We start from the raw sequence: 25,127 nt of genomic DNA on the forward strand, positions 1-25,127 counted from the left end.
AAGGCCTCATCAACTTCTTCCTCCTCTATCACAAGGCACTCTATCCCCTTCCTGCACTGAATCTTGTTTAAAGCTCTGGTAATCAATCCAGCCAGCTTGCTCTCCTGCACACTTTTGCCCCATCTACTCTGTCACATTTTGTCTGATGTCCACATCAGACCCTCCCGTCTGTCAAAGGCCTGCCCAAGACCATAGTACCCAAAACCTTGATCCTGACACCATCACCTCAGTCAGTAATTTACCATTCCCCCCCTTCTTTTCCCAGCCCCCAGTCAGCAGGACAGAGAACACTACTTGTGCTCCTGATCCTTTTGATGTCTTTCCAAGGGATGCAAGGTCCCTTTTAATGTTCTGCAATCTCCTTGTTGCAGCCTCCTGTGACCCTACTTGAATGACATTCAGGTAGTAGTCTTCTGTTTTATCAGATGCAGTAGTGCCTTCTCTCACACGTGCCCCCAGAAAACAACAAACTGCTCTGGAGAGGTTATTTGGGTGGCAAAAGGGGGCCTCAGTGCCTCCCAGCAAGGAGTTCCCAATTACCAACTCTTTGCCCTTTTTTGGTGGCACTAGTTTTAATATGGCTCTTCGGTTAGCCCTGTTCCACATGCTTGCTGTATGCAGTGGAAACAGGGATGCTGGGAAGAGGATGGGGATGCTGCCTAGATATACACGGGATCAGGAAGGCCAAGGCACAGATGGAACTGAACTTGGTGAGAGATGTGAAAAACAACCAAAAATGTGCACTTGTCAGAAGTGACAGAGCAGGGAATGTGTACTCCTGATAAACGAGGAGGGAGAACGGGCTTTAACAAACATGGAGAAGTGTGAGATACGCTGAGTGCTTTGCTGTCAGTCAGGTTTCCCATGTTTCTGAACCTCCAGGTGGGGTTTGGGGGAGCAAAATCTCTCCTCCTTGTCAACGATTTATGAGAAACGACACTACTGTAAGACAAAAGCAAGCCCAAAGCTGCCTCCTGAGACAGAACGTGTACAAGTCTATAGGGCTGGACAACATGACATCCCAGGGTTCTGAAGGAACTGGCTGATGGGTCTGCCAAGCTACTCTCCATCACATTTGAAAAGTCCCTGGTGATTGGAGAAAGGGAATCATAGAATCACAGAAACATTACTCTCATTTTTAAGAATGGGCAAAAGGTGGAAAGAACGTAGTTTAGGGTCCTGGTGGACACGAACCAGCAATGTGTGCTTGCAGAACAGAAGGCCGGCTGTATTCCAGGCTGCAGCAGGAGGGGAGGCCAGCAGGATGAGGGAGAGGATTGTTCTGCTCTACTCTGACCTCCTGTGGCCACATCTGGAGTAGCTTTCATGGTGCAGTAGCTGGAATTGCTGAAAGCTGACAGAGGAAGGATCCCAAGGGCTTTGACCGCTGATGAATCTCATGGCTTCCCCTTTCAATGAGGCCTGAGTGTCCTCTAAGTACAGTGGACCCTGTTGCAGGTATTCTTCCACCTAGCTCCTGTCTTGTACCAGCTGAAGAGAGCACAAAGGGCCACCAGAGGTCGTCTCATAAAGGGATGACCAACCTTTTGCAGAAAAGGCCCTAAAGATCCCCCAAGCATGGCCGGGTTTACAGACTCTTGGTTTCCTATTAATGCATCACCACTGAAAACCAGAAAGTGGTTCAGCACACCCATTAAAATCACACCTCTCCATACTTGTTTCAAGCACACACGCCTTAATTTCTGTGATGACAAAACTTATGACATCAAAGCTATGAGATCATAATAGCGGCTGGTTGCCCCACTGTAGCTGCTCCCAACACCTGTTATGCTAGGTGCCAACACTGAGTTTCTGTGCTGCTTCTCCTCTAGACAAGAACCTTCCCCTCTCAACTGACAACCAACAGCACAGAAGCTTATTAGGGAAAAAAACCAAAAAACTTAAAACAGGTCCTATCTTTGTTTGCTGAATTAACCACGCAAAGTGAAGGCCATGACCTTATGCACCTGCTTTCTCTGCGGAGAGATGCTAAAATGTACCAAAATGTGAGCTCCTCTTTGATCACCATGGTGCAGGCCAGAGAAAATTCTTAACACCTTTGCCATTGGCAGGCTACAAATTGTTCAGCTCCTCATAGATCCAAAGCTGTGGGATTTGCTAGCCTTTCATGACTCCCAGAAGCTTGCCCACCACCTTCTGCTCAGACCACAGGAAGAATTACTCTAAAATGTAGGAGTCTGGAAAGTGATTGCTAGCAATACTTCTAGTTTAGTCCCCAGACTTTACACAGTGATGCTTCAAGTACCCCAGGAGAAAAAGGACACAAATGCATACTGGCCATTTACCTGAACTCAGGGCAGGCTGAAGGCACCAAGAAGTAGGGATGAAGTGGGCAGAGGAGAGCAGTATCAAGTCGCAGAGGCAAGGAATGAGGTGGAAAGTAAAGTCAAGGTTAACAGAACAAAGAACAAAGACATACTGAATATGAAAGTTTATTAAATACCAAGTTGGAATGTAATACCTGGAATTAAATACAGTGTATTAGTGTCACAAAATTGTATTCATGTAAAAAGGAACAGAGAGTTGCAGCAACATTCACTACATCTCCTTACTGCTCAACTCAAGTTGTTGAATTAGTGGGTAAAAATCTTTTTTCCAGTTTCTGTTTGCTTCAGTACAACATTCTCACATCTCTGGAATGTTGACTCCATTTGTTGTGTAATATTTTAGCAAATTTTGTAGACAAGGAAATGACTACTGCAGATCTTCAGTAACATGTAATTGTTAACAAAACTGCTTGTCTTACAGACACAAAGTCCCACAGCATTACTCTTCACCTGAGTTGCAGCAATTTTATCACCAGCTGTTAGCAGCAATAAAAACCTGTCCCACCACACAAATAGTGTTAAGTACCAATTGTAACGAAGGTTGAAATGTTAATTTTCCTTCTTCTCAGTATGAACTGCTTCAGGTTCATCCCATGTTGATCTAGCAACTGTGAATGTCTTAGGTTGAATCAAATTCTAATGCAAAACCCAACATGGATACCAAACCAAAAAGATCACATTAAAGCTTTCTTGGCACTACTACACACTCACAGTATTTTTAAGCCCAAGGTGCGTATAAGTGAAACAATGTAAAGTGCATCCTTCTCCAGCTTAAACATTGGTAAAACTTTCACTTAATCAGCAGAAATATTCACAGCACCAGGATTGAAGCAGCTGGCAGAACAAACAAATAACAAATAATAACAAATAACCCAAACAAATAACCTCCTATGCATTAAAATAACACTGGAAACATACAGACAGTGAAAGGGTTCAACAGAACAAGGGGAATGCTTTAAAATGCTTTAAAACAAGGGGAATGCTTTTAAAACACAGAGCACAAGTGGAGCAAAATAATGCATCAAAAGCATTCTGACAGTTCTGTCAAGTTCAAGAATCAATGTTACTCAATCTGATAGTAAGAAAAAACAGATATGGCTCTTACTCTGAGTGCAAAATAAACTAACTACATCTCAGTGACCAACAGGTAAGTGCAGAGTGCTTGACACCTATTTAATACATTTTGAACTTATTGCAGTTTGAATATAAAGATGTTTCCACATCCAGGCTGCAGGATGGGAAATCAAAGACATCCTATGTAAACAAAATGATTTCCAGTACTTTTCCCTTTGCATTTTTGTTTAGATCAGATAATTTTTGTTTAAAACATCACGGTACTCCTGTATTGCTCTGCAAAGGGGATCCTGGTCAATATTGAGATTTTTTGAAGATCCATCAGTAGACATCATTGGAGAAGCTCTAGCAGATCCAATTTCAAGTTCAGCATTGGCTAGAAAGAAAAGAAACAAGATTCATGATGTTACTTTTACAGTAGATTGAGTCAAATAAGTCACTGTAAAAACATTACTGGTAACTGAACAAGCTACACTCTAGAGAAAGATTTAAGGAAAACAAAAATAAAAAAGGACAGGAGGCATAAAGAAAGAAGCATTTTTTCCAAATTCAATTATCAGTCAACTCTAGAGAAAGAAATTCCAGAGGTCTTAGAATCACAGAATGGTTTGGGCTGGAAGGGACCTTTAAAATCATGTAGTTCCGACCCCCCTGCTATAGGGAGGGACTCCTTTCTCTAGGCCAGGTTGCTCAAAGCCCCATCCAGCCTGACCCTGAATGCCTGCAGGGTGGGGGTATGCACAACCTCTCCAGGCAACCTGTTCCAGTGTCTCTATGCACAGCAGCAGGGACTCTGGCAGAATGGTAATTATGAAACAGGTGAATTCCTCTCTGAATGTATGCAATGAATGCATGCAGAAAGAGATATGGTGACTGAAGTCTATAAAAATCTTATTTCAGGGCTCTTTTTCATTTGGTGTTTGTGCCTGAGGATGAAAGGTGACTTCAGTTTAAACCAATGTATCTGTATGGGGGAGACGGTTTCTCCTCTATGCTTTTTCTCAAAAGTAACTGCAGAACATTCTGAACAGTATTTTGGTAAGCAGGAAGTTTTCCATTAAAACTCTGAATTGGAGAGTTAAAAAAAACAACAACAAACACTGTGCTTCAAACAGGATCTTGACAACTTTTGAAAATAATTGCATAAAAGTTACAGTCATCATCTTCCTTAAAAACAGTGACATGAGAGTAGCACATTACCTTGTTCAAGTTCTTTAGCGATTTTTTCATCCAGTTCCTTCCGTACCTAGAATTACACATAACACAGAATTGAGATTTCAAGTTCCACTTTTGCAACATAAAACTTCTAAAAGAACTTTAAAACCCACACATTATGTGTGGTGAAACCTAAAATGCCATCCCAAATAGGGACATCTTGCTTTGAAGTTTGAGTTTTCACAACAACAATCTCTTGGTCAGTGAGGCTGTAGCATTCTCATTGCTGAGCAACATTAACTTTAGCACACAACAATCTGTAATTCAACAGCTGCATCATTAAAAATACAGGAAGAAAGCACAATGGTTTTATAAAAATGTATACATGGTTAATGTCTATCTTCAAATACATATAAAAATATATAAACACATTATTCCTTTGCTAACTGTCTTGTTAGCTTGCTTACAAAGCAAGTGCTGTACATTTTATTATGTAATAGAAACCAGCTTGGATCACTAGAAAGGAGCATTTACCCCTTGCTCCCCCAGGAGCTGTTTATTTACTGTCATTTATTCTGAATGCAAAGTCTTCATAAGGAGAAATCAGGCCTTTTAAAGGCCACAGTCCAAAGACTGTATGCTACTGTTTACTTTGATGATATATGTGACTCCTGCATTATTTTCCATCAGGTTTGTTACACACAGAAGTAATTGTCAAAACAGACAGCATACAACTTCCAGACTTATGTGAGTAGCAAATACAGTTAAGTGCTTGGAGCATGTGGCTGGAGAGGTTGAGAGCACCAGGACTGCTCAGCCTGAAAGAGAAGGCTCGGGGTTTCACCTGCAGGTGTAATTATTTGATTGTGGGATGGACTATAAAGAATACAAGGTAGGTTCTTCTCAGTAGTGCCAAGTAAAAGAACTAGAGTAATAGACAGAAGTCAAAAGAGTGGAAATTCATAAGACTGCTACAAAACAGGAGTGAAGACAGGAAATAAAATCAGAAAAGGAACAGAAACTGAGAGATGGAATGGGAAGAAAGTGTTCCTTTTCTTATGCTACCAGTAGGAAAACTGGTTTCATAAATCCATGCACTCACATTGGTTGCAGCTAGCAGAGTTCACCATTATTTTCTGCGCCAACTTGTCAGAGCAGCATTGTTTATAATCAGCACAGTTTGTTTCTTCTAACAGTTGCATGGACAAAATAATTGATACCAGCAATCTGAATGATGGCAGTGTGAAGTATTTTCAGCTTCCTGTCCTTGTAGCTATTTCAAAGCTTTTGCACAAATCAAAGCCAAAATCTACACAAGCTTCCTCCTCCCAGGAGATGCATGTACTCTACTTCAGATAACCTCCCTTACTTTGAGAAACACCAAATGTGCACCGAGAGCTTTAAATAAAAACACAAGAGCAAGATGACTACGTGACTGCACCTTAAGCTCCTTAACTCCCTGTCATTATGAGCTTTACTGTCAGGAGTACTTGTAATCTTTTCCATCCAAGAAGGCAGCACTTAGCTTGAATTTAATGGCAATACAGAGGTGGTTGCTTTGTTGCTTTTTTTCTTTCTTTTTTTTTTCTCCTCTCAACAGAAGGGAACAGATTACTGGAAAAATCTGAGGTCTAACTGAAGCAAAGAAAAGGCTCAGAGTCAGATAAACTCTTGTCTTTTTAAGTAGTCTGATGAACAGGCAAAGTGCTAAGCAGCACAACTGGTGAAGTACTTTAGAGCTACTGCAGAGGATGCGATCACATATAAATTGCTGCAGAACATTAGAAAGCTGTGAAGGCTTCCTGAAGAGTAGGTTGTTCTCTTCTCAGATAATAATACATAGCAGGAAGCACAAAGAGAAATGTTTCCTAGGCACAGCATGCATCCCACAGCAGACTGTATAGGAAGAAGCAAAGAAATCATACTCATATCATCCTAGTTTTGAACCATGTCTTTGTTAGTATTTATGTAGTAAAAGAAACTAAAAATGAAGATCAGTAAGGAAAGAAAAAGTGGCTTGACAAGAGATGTCTGACAGGCAGGGTAAAGATGTCAAAGTTATCCATCTAAAGTATGTCATACACTTATACACATACTATGCATTGAAGTGTAATAAATAGCTTAGCTGGGAACTTCCAATGCCACAGCACTGCTTATTAAATTCTCTCTTGTTGAAAAAAACAAAAACCTTGTACATGTACATAGGTATGTATATATATATATATATATATATAGTTAAATAGTTCATCGTTTAGATGCCAGTATTTTTGGTGTCTGAGCACTCTTGGAATTCTGTACAGTCTTAATGACCATATTTTACAATGCTTACCTTATCCATGTAGGCTTCAACATTGTTTCTTGATGATAACGCATTCCCAGCTGTGCCTACAAAGCTTCCTCCTAGGTTGAGACTTCTGTTCAGTGCCAGATTGTTGCCAAGATGCCCCAGTTCAGTTGAATACAGAACTGGACTGGCAGACAGACCTCCTGCGACAATGCTGCTTGTAATTAAAGATTTGTTTCTGTGGCGCTCCTGAAAGAGCTTAGCATTAGCTTCTGCTAGTTTCTCATTGGCTCTGAAACATTTAAAAACATGCAAAGAATTATCTTTGATAGTATTGTTGCACCTTCTTCCAGGTCTTTGGATACTATTCAGCTTTTGCAAATAGAAGGCATTAAGAGTCCGAAACAAGAGGGGCCCAAAGGCCACCTGTTAAAATGCTATTAACTTCAAGCACACGGTAGCGATGTCACGACTGGTGGTGTGACTGCTAGAACACTGAAGTGAAATGAGGGTGGTTCCAAAAATAAAGGGGAAAGGTTTTAGAGGGCTCTTTCATAAAGATGTCATCTTAGGTTTACGTCCAAAATGCTGACAAGACACAGAAGAGAGAGTTTAGGAGGAAACAGTACAGGGTTTTTCATGCAAGCTAATGCTACTTTTCATCTTGTTACCACTCCAAAAAAGCATGGATTTACCTTTCCAGCTTATTTCCTAGGCTTCTTCTAATTTTCACTTCTTCCAGATACTTTTCTTTGTATTTTTCCACTTCTGCCTGCGTGGATTCTTTTTGAAAAATACTGTCGTGTTGAATATTTTTTATTCTGTCCAACTCACATTCGAGATCTTTAATTCTGTGCTTTAGTTGGTTTCTCAGTGAGGCATGATGACTGTCTCTGATTTGTTCTAACCTGTCCTGGGAGGCTGCCTGTGTCTGAAGCAGATAACACAATTTCAACCATTGCAAAGAAAAGGTGAACTACCTCCCCCCAAGACAGTTGCATATAACCAATTTTAAGGGCCCAGCTGAGACAACTGGACCTCCTCATTACCATCAGTAATCAAGGCAGAACCTTGGAACCAACACATTAAATAACTGTTTTCATCCAGATAGAGATCTGCTCTTAGCAACATTACTCATCACAGCAGCTACTAAAAGAATGCTCACAAAAAGGGCACACAAAAAGGATTCTACAAAGAAATTATGAGAATCCCATCCCCATTCTTTCTGCCCCATCAGCGACTTCTTCTCTGAGCATTTTATCCTGCACAGTGATAAAACACGACCTGTATGTATGGCAAAACTATCTCTAAGTTACAATATTCATGTGATAACAGCAATAACAAGATGACCAGGTAGCAACAGCCTCTAAGAACTGCAGAACAGAAGCCTGTCATGGGAACACTATTAAGTTGGGAACCTGCAGGCAAGTTACACACACGAAAGCACTTCTGCCCAACCATTTTCTGTTCTCCCACTTCTCTTCAGGAAAGACAGAAGTACAGCAGTAACACAAAGAATTAAAATATGAACAAAAAATGACAAAAAAAAAAAGTTTCATAATAAAGACTACAGACATACACAACAAATTCATTTACCTGCAAAAACAAATTGACTTCTTGCAGTTTTTGTCTGATTTCTTGTCCGGCTCGTTCTTCCACCTCTTTCTTGTATTGTTCTATTTGGCTGTGATTCACCATATTAACCTCCAAATGATGTCTGAGGCTTGCCACCTCTTCCTTCAACTGGGATTTGCTCCTCTCCAGCTTTTCATGGCTCCTACGCAGAACAGACAGCTCTTCTCGCAAATCCTGGTTTTGTGTTTCCAGCTGGATGCATTTTTTAGACTCTAACTCCAGCTGCTGAGAAAGTTCAGTAACCTGTAGACAGTAAGAAAATGAACTTAGATGGGTGTAAAATTATTCTTTGAAAATTCATAAAGAGGAAAACCATCAAGTTTGTAACCATCACCTGCTGACTCAGTATCAGAGTCAAAGGAAAGTCAAGCTCATCTTTTAAAAGAACAGCTTTTAAGTTCTTGCCAATAGGATTCCTCAAGTTCCACCCTTCCTTAGTTCTTCTGCAGCAAGTATAAGACCGACAAGTACCAAACCAGCAGAATTTCACTGTGGGAGTGGGCTGAAAGGTGCTAGGGCCATTCTTCCGTGCACTGCTCTATTGCTTAATGCAAATCAAACAACTCTACCCAGATACCAGAAAGAATGCCTATTGTGCTTCAGGGGGAGTGTTCCAGTACAGAGCTAACGGGGCACAGGAAAAAAGTACTCCTCCTGCCACTGCCTTTGAAAGCCTTGTAAACAGCGCTTCAAAAAGCAGCTTTCACAGCAGTGGTAAAGGAAGGTATTTTCTCTCTAGATCAAATCCACTGTCTGGTTGCAAGAATATTTAGGAAATATGAGATGTTTCAGAAGTTTCCAAGGTCAACTGTGAAGCCAATTTCATCTTCTCTCCCAGAAACATAACTTTTCTATACCTATTGAAAAGAATATTATAAGTCTTCAGAAATGAACACAACTCAAACAAACAAACAAACAAACAACAACAAAAAAACAACAAAGAAACAACCAGAACTCACCTTTGTTCTTAAATTTCCAACTTCATTCACCATTTCAGAATACCTATTTTTCATTTCTCCCTGGAAATTAAATTGGGACTCTCTTTCTCTGGACTCGTGCATTCTTAGTTTCTTCACAGCTCTGTTCAGAAGCCTCTTGCACCTGCACAACAAATCAGTCCAGAAAACATGCAATAGTACTACGAATCTATTTGTCACACTTGCATGTGAAAAGCATAGCTTCATCTTCAAGGTTGCTTCCTCTCTAACATGTTCAACAGGCCAACAGTTAATAAGAAAATCCAGTATTCCAATGCAATAGGTCACATGGAGGGTCCAAATTTCACCTCAATAGAGGAAAAAAAAGACCTCCCTCTCTCAGAAGTGCAGGGCAGCCTGCATTTGCTGTTCTTTTGGCACCTACAGAAAATCACGGGCTCATGTACCAGAACTGCCCTGCAAGAACTGATGTGAGGTTTGAATTTGTTTAGAAAGGGTTAAACACACCTACTTTTACATTCAAGTCCCATAAAGCCTGACTTCTAGCCTGTGTGAGCTCTCTTTCAAGTACCAATGAACCATACCTGTGATGTTCTTTCTGCAGTTCAACGTTTCTTTTCATTTCCTGGTCAAGACGTGCTTCAACTGGTCGTTTCAACTCTACCAGCTTCTTCACTTTCTTTCTTTCAGCCTCACACTTTCAAAAAAACAAAAAAAAAAAAAAAGGAAAAAAAAAGCAAAAAACAAAAAACCATGTCACACTAAGCACAGAACACTACACGTAGCAACTGCAGGTAGCACACAGATCCCTTCACACATCCCTTCACCAATTCAGCAGAACACTGGGGCACAGGATTCTTGTGAACATTTAATCACTTCAGGTTTCACACAAACAGGCCGATACCCAGGGATACCAATCGGTGCCCCTGCTGAAGCAAATGCTGCCCTCCCCCCCCCTTACTGGGCTTTGTCCCAAAAAGCTGGAAAAAAGATGCAAGAAAACAGCTTCCACAGTTCCTCTGCTAATAGGTTAGCTTGCATAGGTAGCCACAGTCCTGGAGAACAACGCAGACTCTAGAGCATTCATGGAATCCCCAGTGACCAGCAGGCTCTTGCAGAAGAGTTTGCTTTTCTGGAATTCATCAGTGTCTCCTCAGTCATTACTTCCACATCTTGTTTGTGGGTGTTTACTAATTCGGGTGTTGTTCCTCGTGGTGTTTTCTCAGACAAACCAGAGGAGAGCTGGAAACTAGTTTTGTAGTTTGCACTTGCATCTTAATTATTCTGCAAGCGTTTTAAGCTCCTGCTGTTCTGAAAACATGCAGCAGTTCCTCCATACACTGCCACTGAAAATAAGGGGTGTTTTAATCCTGCCCAGAAATCAAGGGGTCAGACAACAACCAGAAGGAAATCAAATAAATAACTCAGGAACCACAGCCTTACTCCATGTGCTCAACTGCTATCAAACCACACTGCCTTCCTGATAGGACAACTCCAGCATTTCAGAGATATACTCTGTTGGCTTTTATTCAATTCCTTCATGACTCCCAAATCACAACAGTATTCATGGCCCAAGCGGCAAGGATATAAAAAGCTGAGTATGTAAGAACTCAAGAAAATGGCAGCATCATTTTGAGTACTGGCCAGGTGTTAGGGACTGTCTGTTTTCTGGGCTCACCTGTTCCAAGAGCTCAGCCTTTTCCCTATCAAGTTGAGCAAGACGATTTTCAAGGAGGGCTCTTGACTTCACTTCTTCCTCCCACATACTGCGTGATTCTTTTGATGTCATAGTCAACATATCCTGCTTTTGCATCTGTGGAAACAACAATAGCAAAAGGAATGCCAAGATAACTAGAGAGACAACACTGCACATAAACTGCATTATAAACTAGTAACTCAAATGAAGGCAGGGCTAAGCTCTCACCACTAAAGACCTACACTGAATGTCATACAGAGTGTATAAAACGTGGCATCAAGAACAGCACTTAATGCTAGTGGAAAGAGTGAATGCCCTATATGAGATAAAATGAGGTTACATCCGTTGGGGATAAGAAGACACACATACAAAATTACCCCAAAAATTTCTTCATGAAATTCTCCAGATTTCATAATGATACAAAAACAACTACATTTATAACTCATCTACTGCCCAACACAGAAAATTCCCTACACTCACTGACTGTGTAATAACTGCAGATCTTCTCAGAGCAAGAAAATGTTCAGATCAGAAACACTGCTTATACTTTTACCCAAAAGAACAAAGATTTGCATCACAGATGCATTTGTGCGGAAACAAGTTATTCAGTTCACTTCGTAAAGAATGAAAGTTGCCTAGACTCTTTGAAGAATACATTTTAAGAAAAAAAAAAAAAAAAAAAAAATGATGCCTCCTGATCTACAGAAGGACACAAAAACCTTAGCTTAAAGGCTTACACAACAAACTCATAAAACTTTCTCATGTGTCCTTACAGAATAGGTTAAATGCTGGTTCTCAATATGTGACAATGTATAAAAACCCAATGACTGCTTCCAATTGGTGCATACCAATTGGACCAAAGGAAGACGACAGAAAAGGAACCTGGAAAAGAACTCAGACTTTTCTGGGGCAGATAACCAACAGTTTTTTCCTTCTACTAGATCCTTCTTACTGTCCCTACAGCAGCTTAATTTTTCATCAGCAGACTAATTCAAGAATATTCCAAGGTTACACAAAATGCTAGGCCGTGCACACACACCAGCTACTTTCCAGCTGCCTGCCACTAAACAGCATTACCTCACCTAGTTGCTTTTACCTTACCTCAGCCCCCTGTGTGGCAGTACAGTACCAACACATATTCACAAATGGGAAAAGAATCTAATGAGCTCAGGTGGAAACTATGACAAAGCTCTGAAGATGAGACAGATTTCCAATGTCTAGCTTCCCCTCTCAGCTCTCTCAACCACACGTCTCCCTCCTGCTGACATCATCCATCCCATCCACCAAAAGAATCATGCTGATGAACACAAATATCTGCATAGCACTGAAAAGACAGAAAAGGCAGCAGGGAAATATGGAAATTTACAACCTTTGCCCTTGAAGGTGCCTTGTCCTGAAACCTATTTTGTCAGTTTATTTGTACCTTACAGTCCCCCCAATCTTTCCAATCAATTACCTGCATACAAGAAATAAAAAAACTAAACCAGTTATTTTCAGAAGTCATTGAGATACCTGCTGATACTGGTACTTTTCTGCAGCTGTCTGTGCTGTCCGTAAGCACAACTCTTCTAGGCGATGATGAACCTAAGAAAGCATCAAAAGAAGAAAGAAGATGCTACCTTTCCAGACTGATGTTCACATTTCATTATAAAAAAAAAATTTTGCACATATCTTTCCATCACTTTATTCTTTTCACACTTATCCTCACCATCAGTCATGAGAAATACCTCAATCTGATGCTATGATAAAACTATAAGCGAACATCACCTCTGCCAGTTGGCTTCAGGGAGAGAACTATGTGGAATACAAAGAACCTTCAATCACAGAATCATACAATTGCTCAGGTTGGAAAAGACCTTCAAGATCATCAAGTCCAACTGCATCCTAACCCTACTACCCTAACTCCAAAAATGAACACACAAAGGAGCTTCTCCCATCCACCATACATTTGAAAACCATGCTGTCTTAACCAAGGGGAAGAGTAAGCACTTCTCTCTTCTTCTGCCAGTGTCAGTACAGCACAAAGTTCAACTTTCATGTATAGCTATTTTCAGAACCTCTTAAACATTAATTAACAACCACAGGTATAACAAAGCCCCCAGATCATTGTTTCGAATACAAAAATAATTTGCTTCATATAAACCACATTATTTATGCTAATATCAATCACCCTATTTATGTTAATACCACTGAACAGGGGGAAATTGCAAGCCTTTCACCACGTACTGCAAATAATCCCATGGGGATTCCTCTTTACCATTTCATGAAAACAAATACACATCAAGCAGCCAATGGAAAAGCAATTCCACACAGCAAAATGCCTGGGGAATATAATTCTTGTCCCAGCCTGATGATGTCAGTCAGGCCTCTGGCACGAAGCTCTTGGAACCATCACATATGTGAAATTTCCCTGAAGAAACCTGCAGAATGCATTTCAAGATACACATTCCAGTATGTGTCTGCCATCTAACATCATGATTGGTATAAAGAAAAAAATACTTAAACCAGCACTACAGTGACAAAACCTCACCACATATAGCGTTAAGTAGGACTTGATATATTATTACAGGAAAACTCTCAAAACCAGAAAGCTGGAGAATAGACCAGCAGGATTTTCAGAGAACCCTACAGTCAGCACAACTCAGGTAACTCACCTCCCTCTATGCTCCCCAGGAAAATCATGTAGCTTCCCCACAAAAAATATCTAATTAGGCTCAGAAGCTCACACTGAATAAACAAACAAACAAATAAATAAATGAAAAGTTTATGACTGGCTTACTGAGGCTGATGCTTGCATGTCCTTCTGAAGAGCTTCAATACTATTGGTTTGTTGTTTGGTTGTGACTTCCAATCTGGCATTTTCTATTTCAAGTCTTAAAGAGAAACACAAATCCATAATGGCACAAGTTGTAAAGGAACACTGTGAAAGAATGCAACTTAAAGCAAGAGTTTCTTTCAAAATCATGCATTACCATGATGATGCAACAAGGCAATCCTAACGTTTTCAAAGAATCTCAGAAAGCAAAACCTTGCTTCATTATGTTATTTTCTTACCGTTGCACATGTTCTTCCAGTTGTTTTATAATAGCATTGGTTCCAGAAGTTGCTAACAGAAGGTCTTTCAGTTTCTCAGAAGAAACTGATATTTCTTTTTCCTTATTATCTAGGACAGTCTTCAAGTCATGAACACAAAGCTCAGACTGAACACGCTGTTCTTCAGATTCCTGTAACTGTAAGATAGCAGTGAGAATCCTCAGCACCCAGGTTAGTTTCTCTATAGAGAACTCAGTGAGTGCTGAAGAATTTGAATATTGCACGTATCTACATACACCCTCTACCCAAAGTATTGTAATCATTTCCAATTCATTCAAGCTCTCATTTCTCTTAGCAAATGAACAATAACAGACAATATTTCATCATCTGTGATACTGGCCTCTCCCATCTGTACAAAGGATTTTCTCTAACACCATTATGAGCACTGACACTGCTAATTCTACTTCTCAGTGATTTGTAGAGACTCAGAGACTCTGTAGCTACTTGCCTGCTATTCTATTGAAAATACTGATTAAAAAATTAATCCTCCTCCTACAGTGATTTCACAGTTCAAAAGTAGATTCTCATGATATATGTTTCAGTAAAAAACAAACACAACTCTCACAGAGAGCAGAAAAGGAAAGCTCAAATTCAGCTGTCCAGTATTTCTACTGTTTCTCAGAAATCGGACATCTACTTGGCCAAACCAGATGCCATAACCTGTAGAGACACCACGTAATTTTGCAAAGCAGCTTACCAAATACAGATCTTCATGAGGTAAAGATATTGTGACCTCATGTCAAAGACCACCCAATCACAGACACCAGGTGCATAGAACAATCCAATTCATATATATGTCATTAAATCTATACAATTGAATTTATTTCTAGGATAGGAGGACAACATTTCCTTATACTCTGAAATCTCTGCTCTGGTTTGGCACAGGCACGACTGTGATCACAGATGACAAGGGGCAAATTGAGAAGACTAAGGAGGTAAAGACCTGCTTACAGCATTTACAACCAACCTTCTAAGACACAGAAAATTAATTTGTAAATTCAGAGTACCCATGTGATGTTGCTTCAGATAGTGTAAACATCCCATACACAAACAAATTCTTAGTTGTGTCTGATACCAGGAGAGGGAAGGAAGTTGGAAAAAGAAAGAACACTGCTGCAGTACCCTGGAGCCTCAAGAATAGCTTTAGCTGTGGGGTTGAAGAATGTCTCTTACTTGCAAAAGAAACTAGTTGGCTTTTTGATGATTCCAGTAACACTCATCTTTCACTATAGAGGAGGAAGCCAGCTGGCAAAGATTTCACTGGTGTCATGAATTATGACAGGGTATCACTGCTAACCTCCTTAGCTCTCTCTGCTACTTGTTCTCAGAACATTATTTTTCTCTTCTTCACCAAAAACAGGAAAAAAAAAAACCCTCAGATTTATATGTATAAGTTACAGCCTCTCTGTACCTTGGTTTTAACCCTGTCCAATTCCTTTTGCAAGCGCAATTTGTCTTCCTCAAGGTCACTGCGGTAGCGTGTAGTAACTTCAAGGGAAGCTTCTGACATAGACTGCTTTTTAAGAGCATCAGCAAGCTCCTGCTGTAGCTGTCTGACCAAAACCTAAAGAAACAGTTAGATAAACATGAGGAAAAACATGAAATTTGACTTTACTCCTTTAAACTGACTAGATTATACAATTCAGCCATTTACCAAAGTCTTCCTTAAATACAAGAGAAAAACAATGAACTGCAACAAAACAACATAATTTGGTCCTATGCATATAACTTACACCTGGTGCATTTCAGAAATACAAAATCATTTTATGGATTGAAACATTTTAATGTTTCAGTTGGGACTGGAGCACCTCCCCTACACAGACAGGCTGAGGGAGCTGGTCTTGTTCAGCCTGGAGAAAAGAAGGTTCAGGGGGGACCTCACTGCAGGCTCCTAAAGGGAGCCTACAAACAGGAGAGGAATCAACTCTTTGAAAGGGTAGATAACTGCAGGACAAGGGGAAATGGTTTTAAGTTGAAGGAGGGAAGATTGAGGTTGGATGGCGGGGGAAGTTCTTTACTATGAGAGTGGTGAGGTGCTGGAACAGGCTGCCCAGAGAGGTCGTGGATGCCCCATCCTTAGAGGTGTTCAAGGCCAGATTGGATGGGGCCCTGGGCAGCCTGGTCTAGTACTGGATGTGGAGGTTGGTGGCCCCACATGTGGCAGAGGGGGTTGGAGATCCATGGTCCTTGAGGTCTCTTCCAACCCTGGCCATTCGGTGATTCTGTAATTCCTTCTAATTGTATAGCTTACCTCTCTTTCTACTTTGTCAGTCTCATATTTAAAGACTTGTTCCCTTAAATCAGTACACTTGGTATTTAATTCCTTGTTTCTCTCTTCCATGAGGTAAACTTGCTTTTCAGTATCAGCTCTGAGTTTGTTGAAAATATCATTAAATCTGTCCTGGACATCATTCACAACCTTTTCTTTGATGATCCCCTTGTTCTGCAGATCTTCCAGCTGCTGACGGAGTAAGAGGTTTTCACTTTGGAGCTGAGCCAATCGTTCCTGCATAGATTCCTGCTTTATCATAAATTTGCTGACTTGATCTTTCTCAAGTTGCCGCGCACAGTCACTTTCTTTGGCCTGGCACTGGGCTTGATTTAAGTCTTTTTGCGTCATTTCTAAAAGCAGTGTTTTTTCTCGAAGTGTTTGTTTCAACTGGTGAAGCTCACTTTCTAGACAATTAGCTTTCCTTTCCATCTTACTCAGCTGCTGAGACAAGCTCTTGTTGGTCTCTTGCGCATGAGAGAGCTCATGATGGAGCTTGTCTTGTAAACGAAGCCATTCATCACGTTCTTTCTGAAATGTTCGTTCAGCGTCACTTTTCAATGACTGATGACGTTCAAGATCTTGAACAGCAGCATTCAAGCGGGAACGGAATGATTCAATCTCTGTTTCCAGTCTGTCTTTGCTTTCTCTTGTCTGTTCAAGCTTGGAACTTAGCATTGCAGATTCTGTCTTGAGTAAACTCAGCTGTCCATTGTACTGCAACACTGTTTGTGTTAAGGCTTCCTCATTCAGCTTAAGTTCCTTCTGAAGATCGTCATTTTTTTCTTTCAAAGACTCATTTTCCCCTAAATATTTTCCTTCATCCTCCTGGTGCCTAAGTTTTACTTGATCAAGTTCAAGTCTTAGTATAGCAATCTCTTCTTGCAGTAACTGATTTTTGTACAGCAGATCCTTTTCTCTGTCATTAGTGTCAGATTCCTGTGTGATAAAGGACATGAATGAATAGTCAGTTGGGAGATAAATTCTGGTTTAACCTGGCAGGCAGCTAGGCACCACACTTCCCACCACTAAGTGGGATGAGGGAGAGACTGAAAACAAAATAGAACTCATGGGTTGAGATAAAAATAATTTATGAAGCCAAAAGATGAAAAAAAATGGAAACAAGAAAGTGATGATAGTACAATAACCAATTCAAAAGCCAAGTAATAGGATCACAGTCTCAGCCAATTTCTTTCCTTGTTAGTCTCGAGTTTTCTGGATGTTTCACTGATAGAAACCTTAAAAATGATTATAGCAACTATACAGTAAAGAACAGCAGATAGCTTAAGGAAGTGGGAACACAGCATCTTATTTTCCAGTGGCTTCCTGCTTCCACATGCAGTTCAGGTATATGTGGGATTGATGCTGCTATCCAGAATTTTTAAAGACAGCAGTAACAAAACTGGGTTATATTGATGAACTGTAGATAATCCACCAAAACGCTCAAAATGTTATTTTTCTTATGACTCTAGAATGAGCACAGAGAAATATAACCAAATTAATTAGAAATGGAACTGCTTACCTCTGAATTTTTTCCTATAGTTTTTCTTGTCTCTTCTTCCAGTTCCTTCTGTCTCCACAGGTGGCTGTTCAAAATTCCTTCTTGTAGAGCTCTAGCACTCTTTTCCTGAGAGAGCTGTCTCTGTGTTTCATCACGCTCTTCTTCAATCTACAGTAATATAATTAAGCTTGTGAATCTTGAGCAAAATTAGCAATACCTCCCTATTTCATTCTTCTTTGCATCCCTATTTTCTAGTAATTCTAGTAAGAGCTGTTTATCATAAAATCATAGAACGACCTGCATATCAATTTTCCATGTTTGCAAACAAATGTGTTTAGGTTTATCTGAATTGAAAGTTATAAGGATATTGTGTGTCTGTTGCACAAATCAGCATTATAGAAGTTCTATATTTAATGAAATGAATCTCTCTCCATAACAAATGAAAAAAAAAACCCCACCCCAAACTACTATTCTTGGAAATGTACACAGTTTAAGCAGAAAGCCAAGTTCTCTTTCTAACATACTACATATACACACTAAAAATAGAGATGAACACTCATATGCTTACAATTAAAGATCTGTAAACATCTATTCATCAATATTAACACAAACATTAAGAACTGCATAAATCAAATGAGTAACATTTCCAAAAGCACAATAATTACATTGTCTATACTCCACTGCAAGGTCCTAAGCCTCCATCTCTTCTACTAATATTTAGAAATGCTTCAAAACATATGCCAATATATATTCAGTTTACCAAAATCAAGCAATACTGCTGTACAAAATGAGTTGCACAGGATTTCCAGAAATTATTAATGAAGTGAGACACAGAAGAGGACTGACCAGCGGAACAAACAGAGCAGGAGGTAAACTGATGCCAACCATGCCCTCATAAAATTCAGGCAGACTGAAAGAGGTGATGCTAACTACTTCCTGCTCCTGCCAGAACAACGTAGCCACTGAAGATCCCTAATGATCACTTTCATGTGTTCTTAATGTGTGTGCAAATGTAAGTTTTGCAAAGTTGAGGCTTAAAAACACAACAGAACAGAATGAATTTTTGAGGTATATTTGAAACTGCATGACAGGAATGCTGAAAAGTATGTCAAGGCCAGTGGAAAGATCCTCAAAACTGTATGTAAAAAATGTACGTAAAAAAAGAATTTATGCAGATTATGTACAGTAAAAACATCACCATCTCAATCAAATTAAATAAGGCATTAAACTTGTAATAAAAATAAAGTTGAGAGGTTTTCTGGATTCAATCCTGACTTTAAGATTATCAGGCAAACAGTAACATTTAGGCCTAAGTTTAAATCCACGTAAGTATACTTGAAAGAGTGCTATAAACAGTAACTCTAATTTCCTCCTGAAAATGAAAAAAACAAACCACACACACACAGTTTTGTAGTAATTAGAAAAGATAACTCAAAGTGAGGCTTTGTCTGAAACACAAACCAAATTATAATTCTGAAAAATGAGAAAAGGAATCATGAACTTGTTTGTTCATGTTGGTTTGAGGACAATGGTCCTCAAAATGTACCAAGATGGTTATATAATGCCTCACTCACAAACAAGCTTTGTTGAACATACTAGCATAAAATATCAATCAGAAAGAAGCAGAAAAACAGAAGCTAACAGGTTTAATATACCTGTTTCATGAGCTTTCTCAGTGTTATTAACTCCATTTCTAAATTCCTTGCACGTAACTCAAGTTGTTGTTTCTCCTCTGCCTCTCTACAGTATTGATCCTCTTTCTTCCTTAGTTGTTCTCCTATTTTTTCATACTGCATTTCAGCTCTAAGCCTCTTTTGCTCTTCTTGTTTCAAAGAAAATCTGGGATTTAAAAGAGAATATTTGAGGAATTAAAGCACTCACAAAAAAGTAAATATGCCACACCATGAACTTGCAGAAACAAATTAAACCATAAAAATGTCACATCTTTTCAAATACAGAAGTTTTGCAGCAATTTTAAACTTTTTAAAATAACTCTAATTTCATTCCATTAGTGGTGAAAGACATTTTGTACATGAGCTGCACAAGGCTGACAAATAAGCCATTAAGTGATGTACAAAATTTATCATGTATTTTCAAGTTTATGTAGGTAAACATGAAGAATAATGCACACATCTGTAATTCCTAAAAAAAATCCCAAAACTTCACATTACAGGTGCACACTTCATTCAAAATTAGTTCACAGTCTTACCAGATCAAAATACCATAAGCTTTTAATATAAAAAATATACTGTTTTTAATATGCTGAACATCATCTACATACTATGGATTCACTGTGACTGCAAGTAATACTAACAAAACAACACATCACTTGTCTAAGACAAATCCAAAACCTTTTAAGAACCCTTTCCAGGACTGTAACAACTGCTTACCATCTGTGAAGTAACTTTTTTTTTTTTTTTTTAAATAAATTAAAGGATAAGGATAGTGTTCCAAAAAGGATTTAGAAATGTTAAGCTTAGTATGATTAAAAAACACAGTTACAGTTTTAAAACTCACTGGATTTACATGTGAGAGAAATAATATCAGCTTGATTTTCCATCTAACTGATAAAAACACCTTGGAGAATGTTAGGCTTTTTTTTTTTAAATAACTGAAATAATTAGCAATAAGCATTGATATGGTTAAAACTGTCATTGTGTATCCACAGTAAGTAAACAAGAAAGCATTTTTGTATTTGCTTCTTATTTTGAATATTTTTCCAATATTTTTGTCAACAAATAAGAAAGTAACTACAATCATAAAGAAAGAGGTACCCCAAAAAATCTGCTTTACTAATTCTGGAAAATGAGTATCAGCAACCACTAATAAACAGCTCAAAAGATTGGCTGTAACATCAGTATTTAAATAGCTTATACTCAAGGAGAAAGCTTTACATATAATTGTTACTTTAGTTTCCTGAAAAGTACAGCTTTTACAAACATATAGCTGATTAGCTAACACTGTTTTGAGATTTTATATTGAAAGAAAAAAATAATTCCTTGTTTTTATAGATGTTTGGGAATTTTAAAAGATATTTAGAACCAAATCCAGGCCAAATTAGGAATGGCTTTGTCTTACTCTGTCTTACTTATAATCCCCTTCTATGTACTGTGAGACTGCTGGCATATCTCCTTGAAGTCCATTTCCCTCAGCTTCTTCTCACTGAGAAAGTGCTCCATGCTCGGTGATCAGCCTGGAAGGCCTCTGCTGAACTCAGACATGTTGACCATGATCTCTTGTACAGGGAGGCCAAACGTTGGACCCAGTGCTCCAGATACAGACCAACAAGAGCTAAGTAGAGATGGATCCCTCCCTTCACCTTCTTGACTCTCTGCTCTTCTTAATGCAACCCAGGATGCTGTTGGCCTTCTCAGCTGCAAGATCGTTCTGGATCATGTTGCTCTTAATCTCTGCCAAGGCCCCAAGAGGCTTCTCAGCAAAGCAGCTCACCAGCAAGAGCATTTTACTGTGTATCCTCACAAGGGGTTTCTTCCCTTGTGCAGGGCTTTGAATTTGTTCTTAACGAATTTTATATAACGCCTGCTTGCCACCCCTCTGAAACGGTGTAAACAGTGACTGAAGACCACCTGCATGTAGCTCAGGAGTAGGAGGACAAGGAAACAATACCAAATTTGACCTTCAATCAAACACACCCAGTAAACTGTTTCAATTTGTGGTCTGAGGAGTTGCCATGATTCCTGATTTTATATAAAAACAGAAGGTACAAAGACAAAACCTGTGAAATACAACTCTTAAAAATGCTTTTAAGTCCCACTCCCTGGAGGTACTTAAGAGACACATGACTGTAGCACTAAGGGACATGGCTTAGTGGTGGGACTTGGCATGCTGTTGATGGCTGGACTACCAGCATCTTCTAAAACAGGACCAGGATAACAAACAATCAAAATGCAAGATTACTTACTTAAGGCTTCGGATATCACTTTTCAATTCCATTTCTTGGTGAGCCAATGTGGATTTCAAATCTTCAGTCTCTTCTGCTATTAACTGTGACTCCTCTTTTTCACTTTTCAACTTTCTGACTTCTTTCCAGAGAGCTGCATAGCGATTTTTTTCGCGATCTATTCTCTGTTCATATTCAAGAAGTATGTTTTGAATTTTCAGCAAAATAGCAGAATCTGTATGGAGACAAAAAATACACAAAACTGCACATATGCATAAAAACTTTCCACTTTACAATCTATTTAATTCTTTGCTGAATTGGGTATAGATGTCAAGGTTTTAGTCGTGGGGAAGTCTCTATAACAAATACCCAAAAGACCGTGCCAAATGCAGTGGGTCCAACAGACCCACTACTGGACACAACTCAGCCTATCAGTCAATTTTATGGCACCTCCAAGAAAGCATATTTTGGAAAGGGCAAAAACACCACGTAGGCAGAAGAGGAGGAAAAACAGATGTAAATAACAGTGGAAACATAAAGGTAAGATGAAAGAGAGAGAGGAAGAAGGAAGCACTCCAGGTGAGGGTTCCCAAACAGCCTGTGAAGAGCACCACAATGGAGCAGGTGTTTCTCTGCAGCCCTTGGAAAGGGCCCCATTGGAGCAGATAACCACACTGCAGACCATGGAAGACTCCACTGCAGAATAGGTGGGTAATTCCCCTAAAGGATCTTGGCCTGTAAAAGGACCTATGCTAGAGCACAGAAAATGTGTGAAGAGGTAGAAGAGGCAGAGAGGAACTATCATGTATTGACTGGAAAGCCATCCTTGCACTGCTCAGGAAGCGGTAGTGAAGAAGCAAAATTAAGCGTGAGAAAGTGGTGGCTGGAAGGTGTTTTATTTACTTATTTTTTATCTTTCTCACTCCCCAATTTAATTAGCAAGCAATGAAATTAATTTTCACAAGTGGAGCCCATTTTGTCCATGACAAAAAGTAGTGATGGCTTTGTCTGTATCACATTTCTTGAGCTTTTTCAACTCCTTTTTTTACCTCCTTCCTCTCCTGTTGAAGCGTGGAGGTGAGAGTGCAGGTGGGTGGAAACAAGGCCTTTAGCCACAGTTAATCCACATTTGCCTAATAAAGTTTTAGTGAAAATTGAGAAAATTAGTGCTGCTTATATTTATATCAAGCTATGTGTATACATGCAAGCATATTACAACATTTCATTATAGATTTATTTATTTGTTTTTAGCAAAACCATTATTTTGTGGAGCATTACTTATTAAGGGGCATAAAGAAGAAGGAAAAAAAAAAAAGACTGGTCTTTTTTTCTTTTTATCACTACATTTGAATGAACTGGTCTGTACTTTACAAAAACTTTCTCTTCCAGTTCTGATTAGATACACAGCTGGTAGGTAAGGCGTGTTTGTTGACAACACAGATAGACATCTGAGGTTAGGTGAGATAAATTCTACATTCAGTGCAGGAGTCTGTAGTCAAGTCTGTACTTCTTAGGGAGTAGGGTATGGGCAAGAGTAATTTTTGATCATAAATATTAGACCTAAATATGACACTAAGGAACTGTGAAGGTACACAAGGAAACAAGAGTTTTAAAAGAGGAACTTGTAACAGAAGACGAAGTGAGTTAGAGACTTACCTGTATGATCCACACTAAGCTGTTCTAACAGCAACATAGCTTCTTTGTAAGTTGAAGTTGGCAACTCAGCATCCTCTGTAGTTGTATCAGATGACTGTGTTAAATCAAGGTCATCAGTAACATCCATTTGCATGCTGACCTACAGACAACACAGTGTGTATACAAAACTATGTTATTACAGATCATTATAAATGCAGGAACAATTCATTCTCTCACTCACAGCCCATGAATTTGACTCAAATAGTACAAAGCTGCATATTAGCAGAAATCTTTGCATCTAATTGAACATGATGTAAAAGCTGTCACAGTTTAAGTGATTAAAAACCGATTAGAAAAAGTAATTTTACAGTACCTTGCCCTTTTCACTCCCTGTTTTTGCTGCAGGCCTGGAAAACAGAAATACATTTCAGTACTGGAATGCTTACACAACACGAACAACAAATAACTGAAAGTGCTCTGAAAACTTAATTTCAGAAGTGAATTAAACTGCAGTTTAATACAATAACTGTGTTATACATAGTCATGTAGTTGGAGGCAGAAAAAAAACAACAAAAACACCATACGTGTGCTGGAAGGCTGTTTTTTCTGCATGATATTGTTAATCATACAACAGCCAAAGTTGAAAACCACCTCCAAAAAGGCTCTCAGGTCTCCCCAGAGCCTTCTCTTCTCCAGGCTGAAGAGTCCCAGCTCTCTCAGCCTGTCCTCATAGGGAGGTGTTCCATCCCTTGGATCATTTTTATGCCCTCCTCTGGATTCACTGTATAACAGATCCACATCTCTTCTGGATCCACATCTGGATGCAGTACACTTGGTGAGGTCTCACCAGTGCAGAGTAGAGGGGCAGGATCACCTCCCTTGATCTGCTGGCCATGCTGCTTTTTGATGCAGCCCAGAATACGGTTGGCTTTCTGGGCTGTGAGGGCACACTGCTGGCTCACGTCCAGCTTGCCATCCACCTGCACACCCTCAAGTCATTTTTGGCAGGAGAAAATCATTGTACGCATTCAGTTTGTAAAATTTATCTTTAGTTTTCAGGACAATTTTTGTAATCATTAAATGTATTTATCATATTCCTTATATTCAGTACCTTTCTTCAGCTTGGGATGTTTCACTGCAAGTGCTATCATCCGTTACTTGAATCTCCTGATTAGCCTTCTGCTTTGAAGACTGCCTTTTATTCTCATTTTTCTTCATACCTTTTGCATTCATAACAGATTTACTATATTGAACAGAAAGAAAAAAAGTCACCAATTGAGTACATTATATAAAATAAAAAACACACTACGAAAAAAAATCAAGACTAAAAATGCTTGTTAAAACACAGGCTTGATTCCCAAGATCTGGGAAGATACTCAAGTAAGCTGGAACACCTCTCTCTCCCCATTAAAGGATGTACTTAGAGCACAGATTTTCCTGAAGAAGGTGCAGATAAAAATTCCTGCCAAGGGTAATGGAAAAGCATCTTTGCTTTCTTCAAACTTCTTAGAATTGTTTGGTAATATTATTGTTCCCTTTTTCTTGACAAAGACAGTCTGAGTTTAATGAAAACAATTCCATGAGAAACACTAATATCT

The 25,127-nt window shown here is 39.3% G+C and overlaps 1 protein-coding gene across 1 annotated transcript in view; it reads right to left on the reverse strand.

Moving 5' to 3' along the window:
* Window positions 1-2,437: 2,437 nt before the first annotated feature.
* Window positions 2,438-25,127, reverse strand: part of ANKRD26 (ankyrin repeat domain containing 26) — a 52,220-nt gene continuing 29,530 nt past the window's right edge. The window contains exons 21-39 of the mRNA XM_052669375.1: window positions 24,641-24,772; window positions 23,903-23,936; window positions 23,551-23,689; window positions 21,916-22,129; window positions 19,649-19,832; window positions 18,015-18,161; window positions 16,475-17,431; window positions 15,635-15,787; window positions 14,185-14,360; window positions 13,910-14,003; window positions 12,643-12,714; window positions 11,113-11,247; window positions 10,019-10,131; window positions 9,456-9,597; window positions 8,458-8,739; window positions 7,557-7,792; window positions 6,907-7,153; window positions 4,623-4,668; window positions 2,438-3,798 (exon numbers count right to left, since the gene is read on the reverse strand). Coding sequence (XP_052525335.1) covers window positions 3,650-3,798; window positions 4,623-4,668; window positions 6,907-7,153; window positions 7,557-7,792; window positions 8,458-8,739; window positions 9,456-9,597; window positions 10,019-10,131; window positions 11,113-11,247; window positions 12,643-12,714; window positions 13,910-14,003; window positions 14,185-14,360; window positions 15,635-15,787; window positions 16,475-17,431; window positions 18,015-18,161; window positions 19,649-19,832; window positions 21,916-22,129; window positions 23,551-23,689; window positions 23,903-23,936; window positions 24,641-24,772 — 3,652 coding nt within the window. The 3' untranslated portion in view covers window positions 2,438-3,649. The remainder of the gene's footprint in view (window positions 3,799-4,622; window positions 4,669-6,906; window positions 7,154-7,556; window positions 7,793-8,457; window positions 8,740-9,455; window positions 9,598-10,018; window positions 10,132-11,112; window positions 11,248-12,642; window positions 12,715-13,909; window positions 14,004-14,184; window positions 14,361-15,634; window positions 15,788-16,474; window positions 17,432-18,014; window positions 18,162-19,648; window positions 19,833-21,915; window positions 22,130-23,550; window positions 23,690-23,902; window positions 23,937-24,640; window positions 24,773-25,127) is intronic.

This window comes from Tympanuchus pallidicinctus, unplaced genomic scaffold (assembly GCF_026119805.1).
Source record: "Tympanuchus pallidicinctus isolate F22 unplaced genomic scaffold, pur_lepc_1.0 scaffold8, whole genome shotgun sequence".
NCBI lineage: Eukaryota > Metazoa > Chordata > Aves > Galliformes > Phasianidae > Tympanuchus > Tympanuchus pallidicinctus.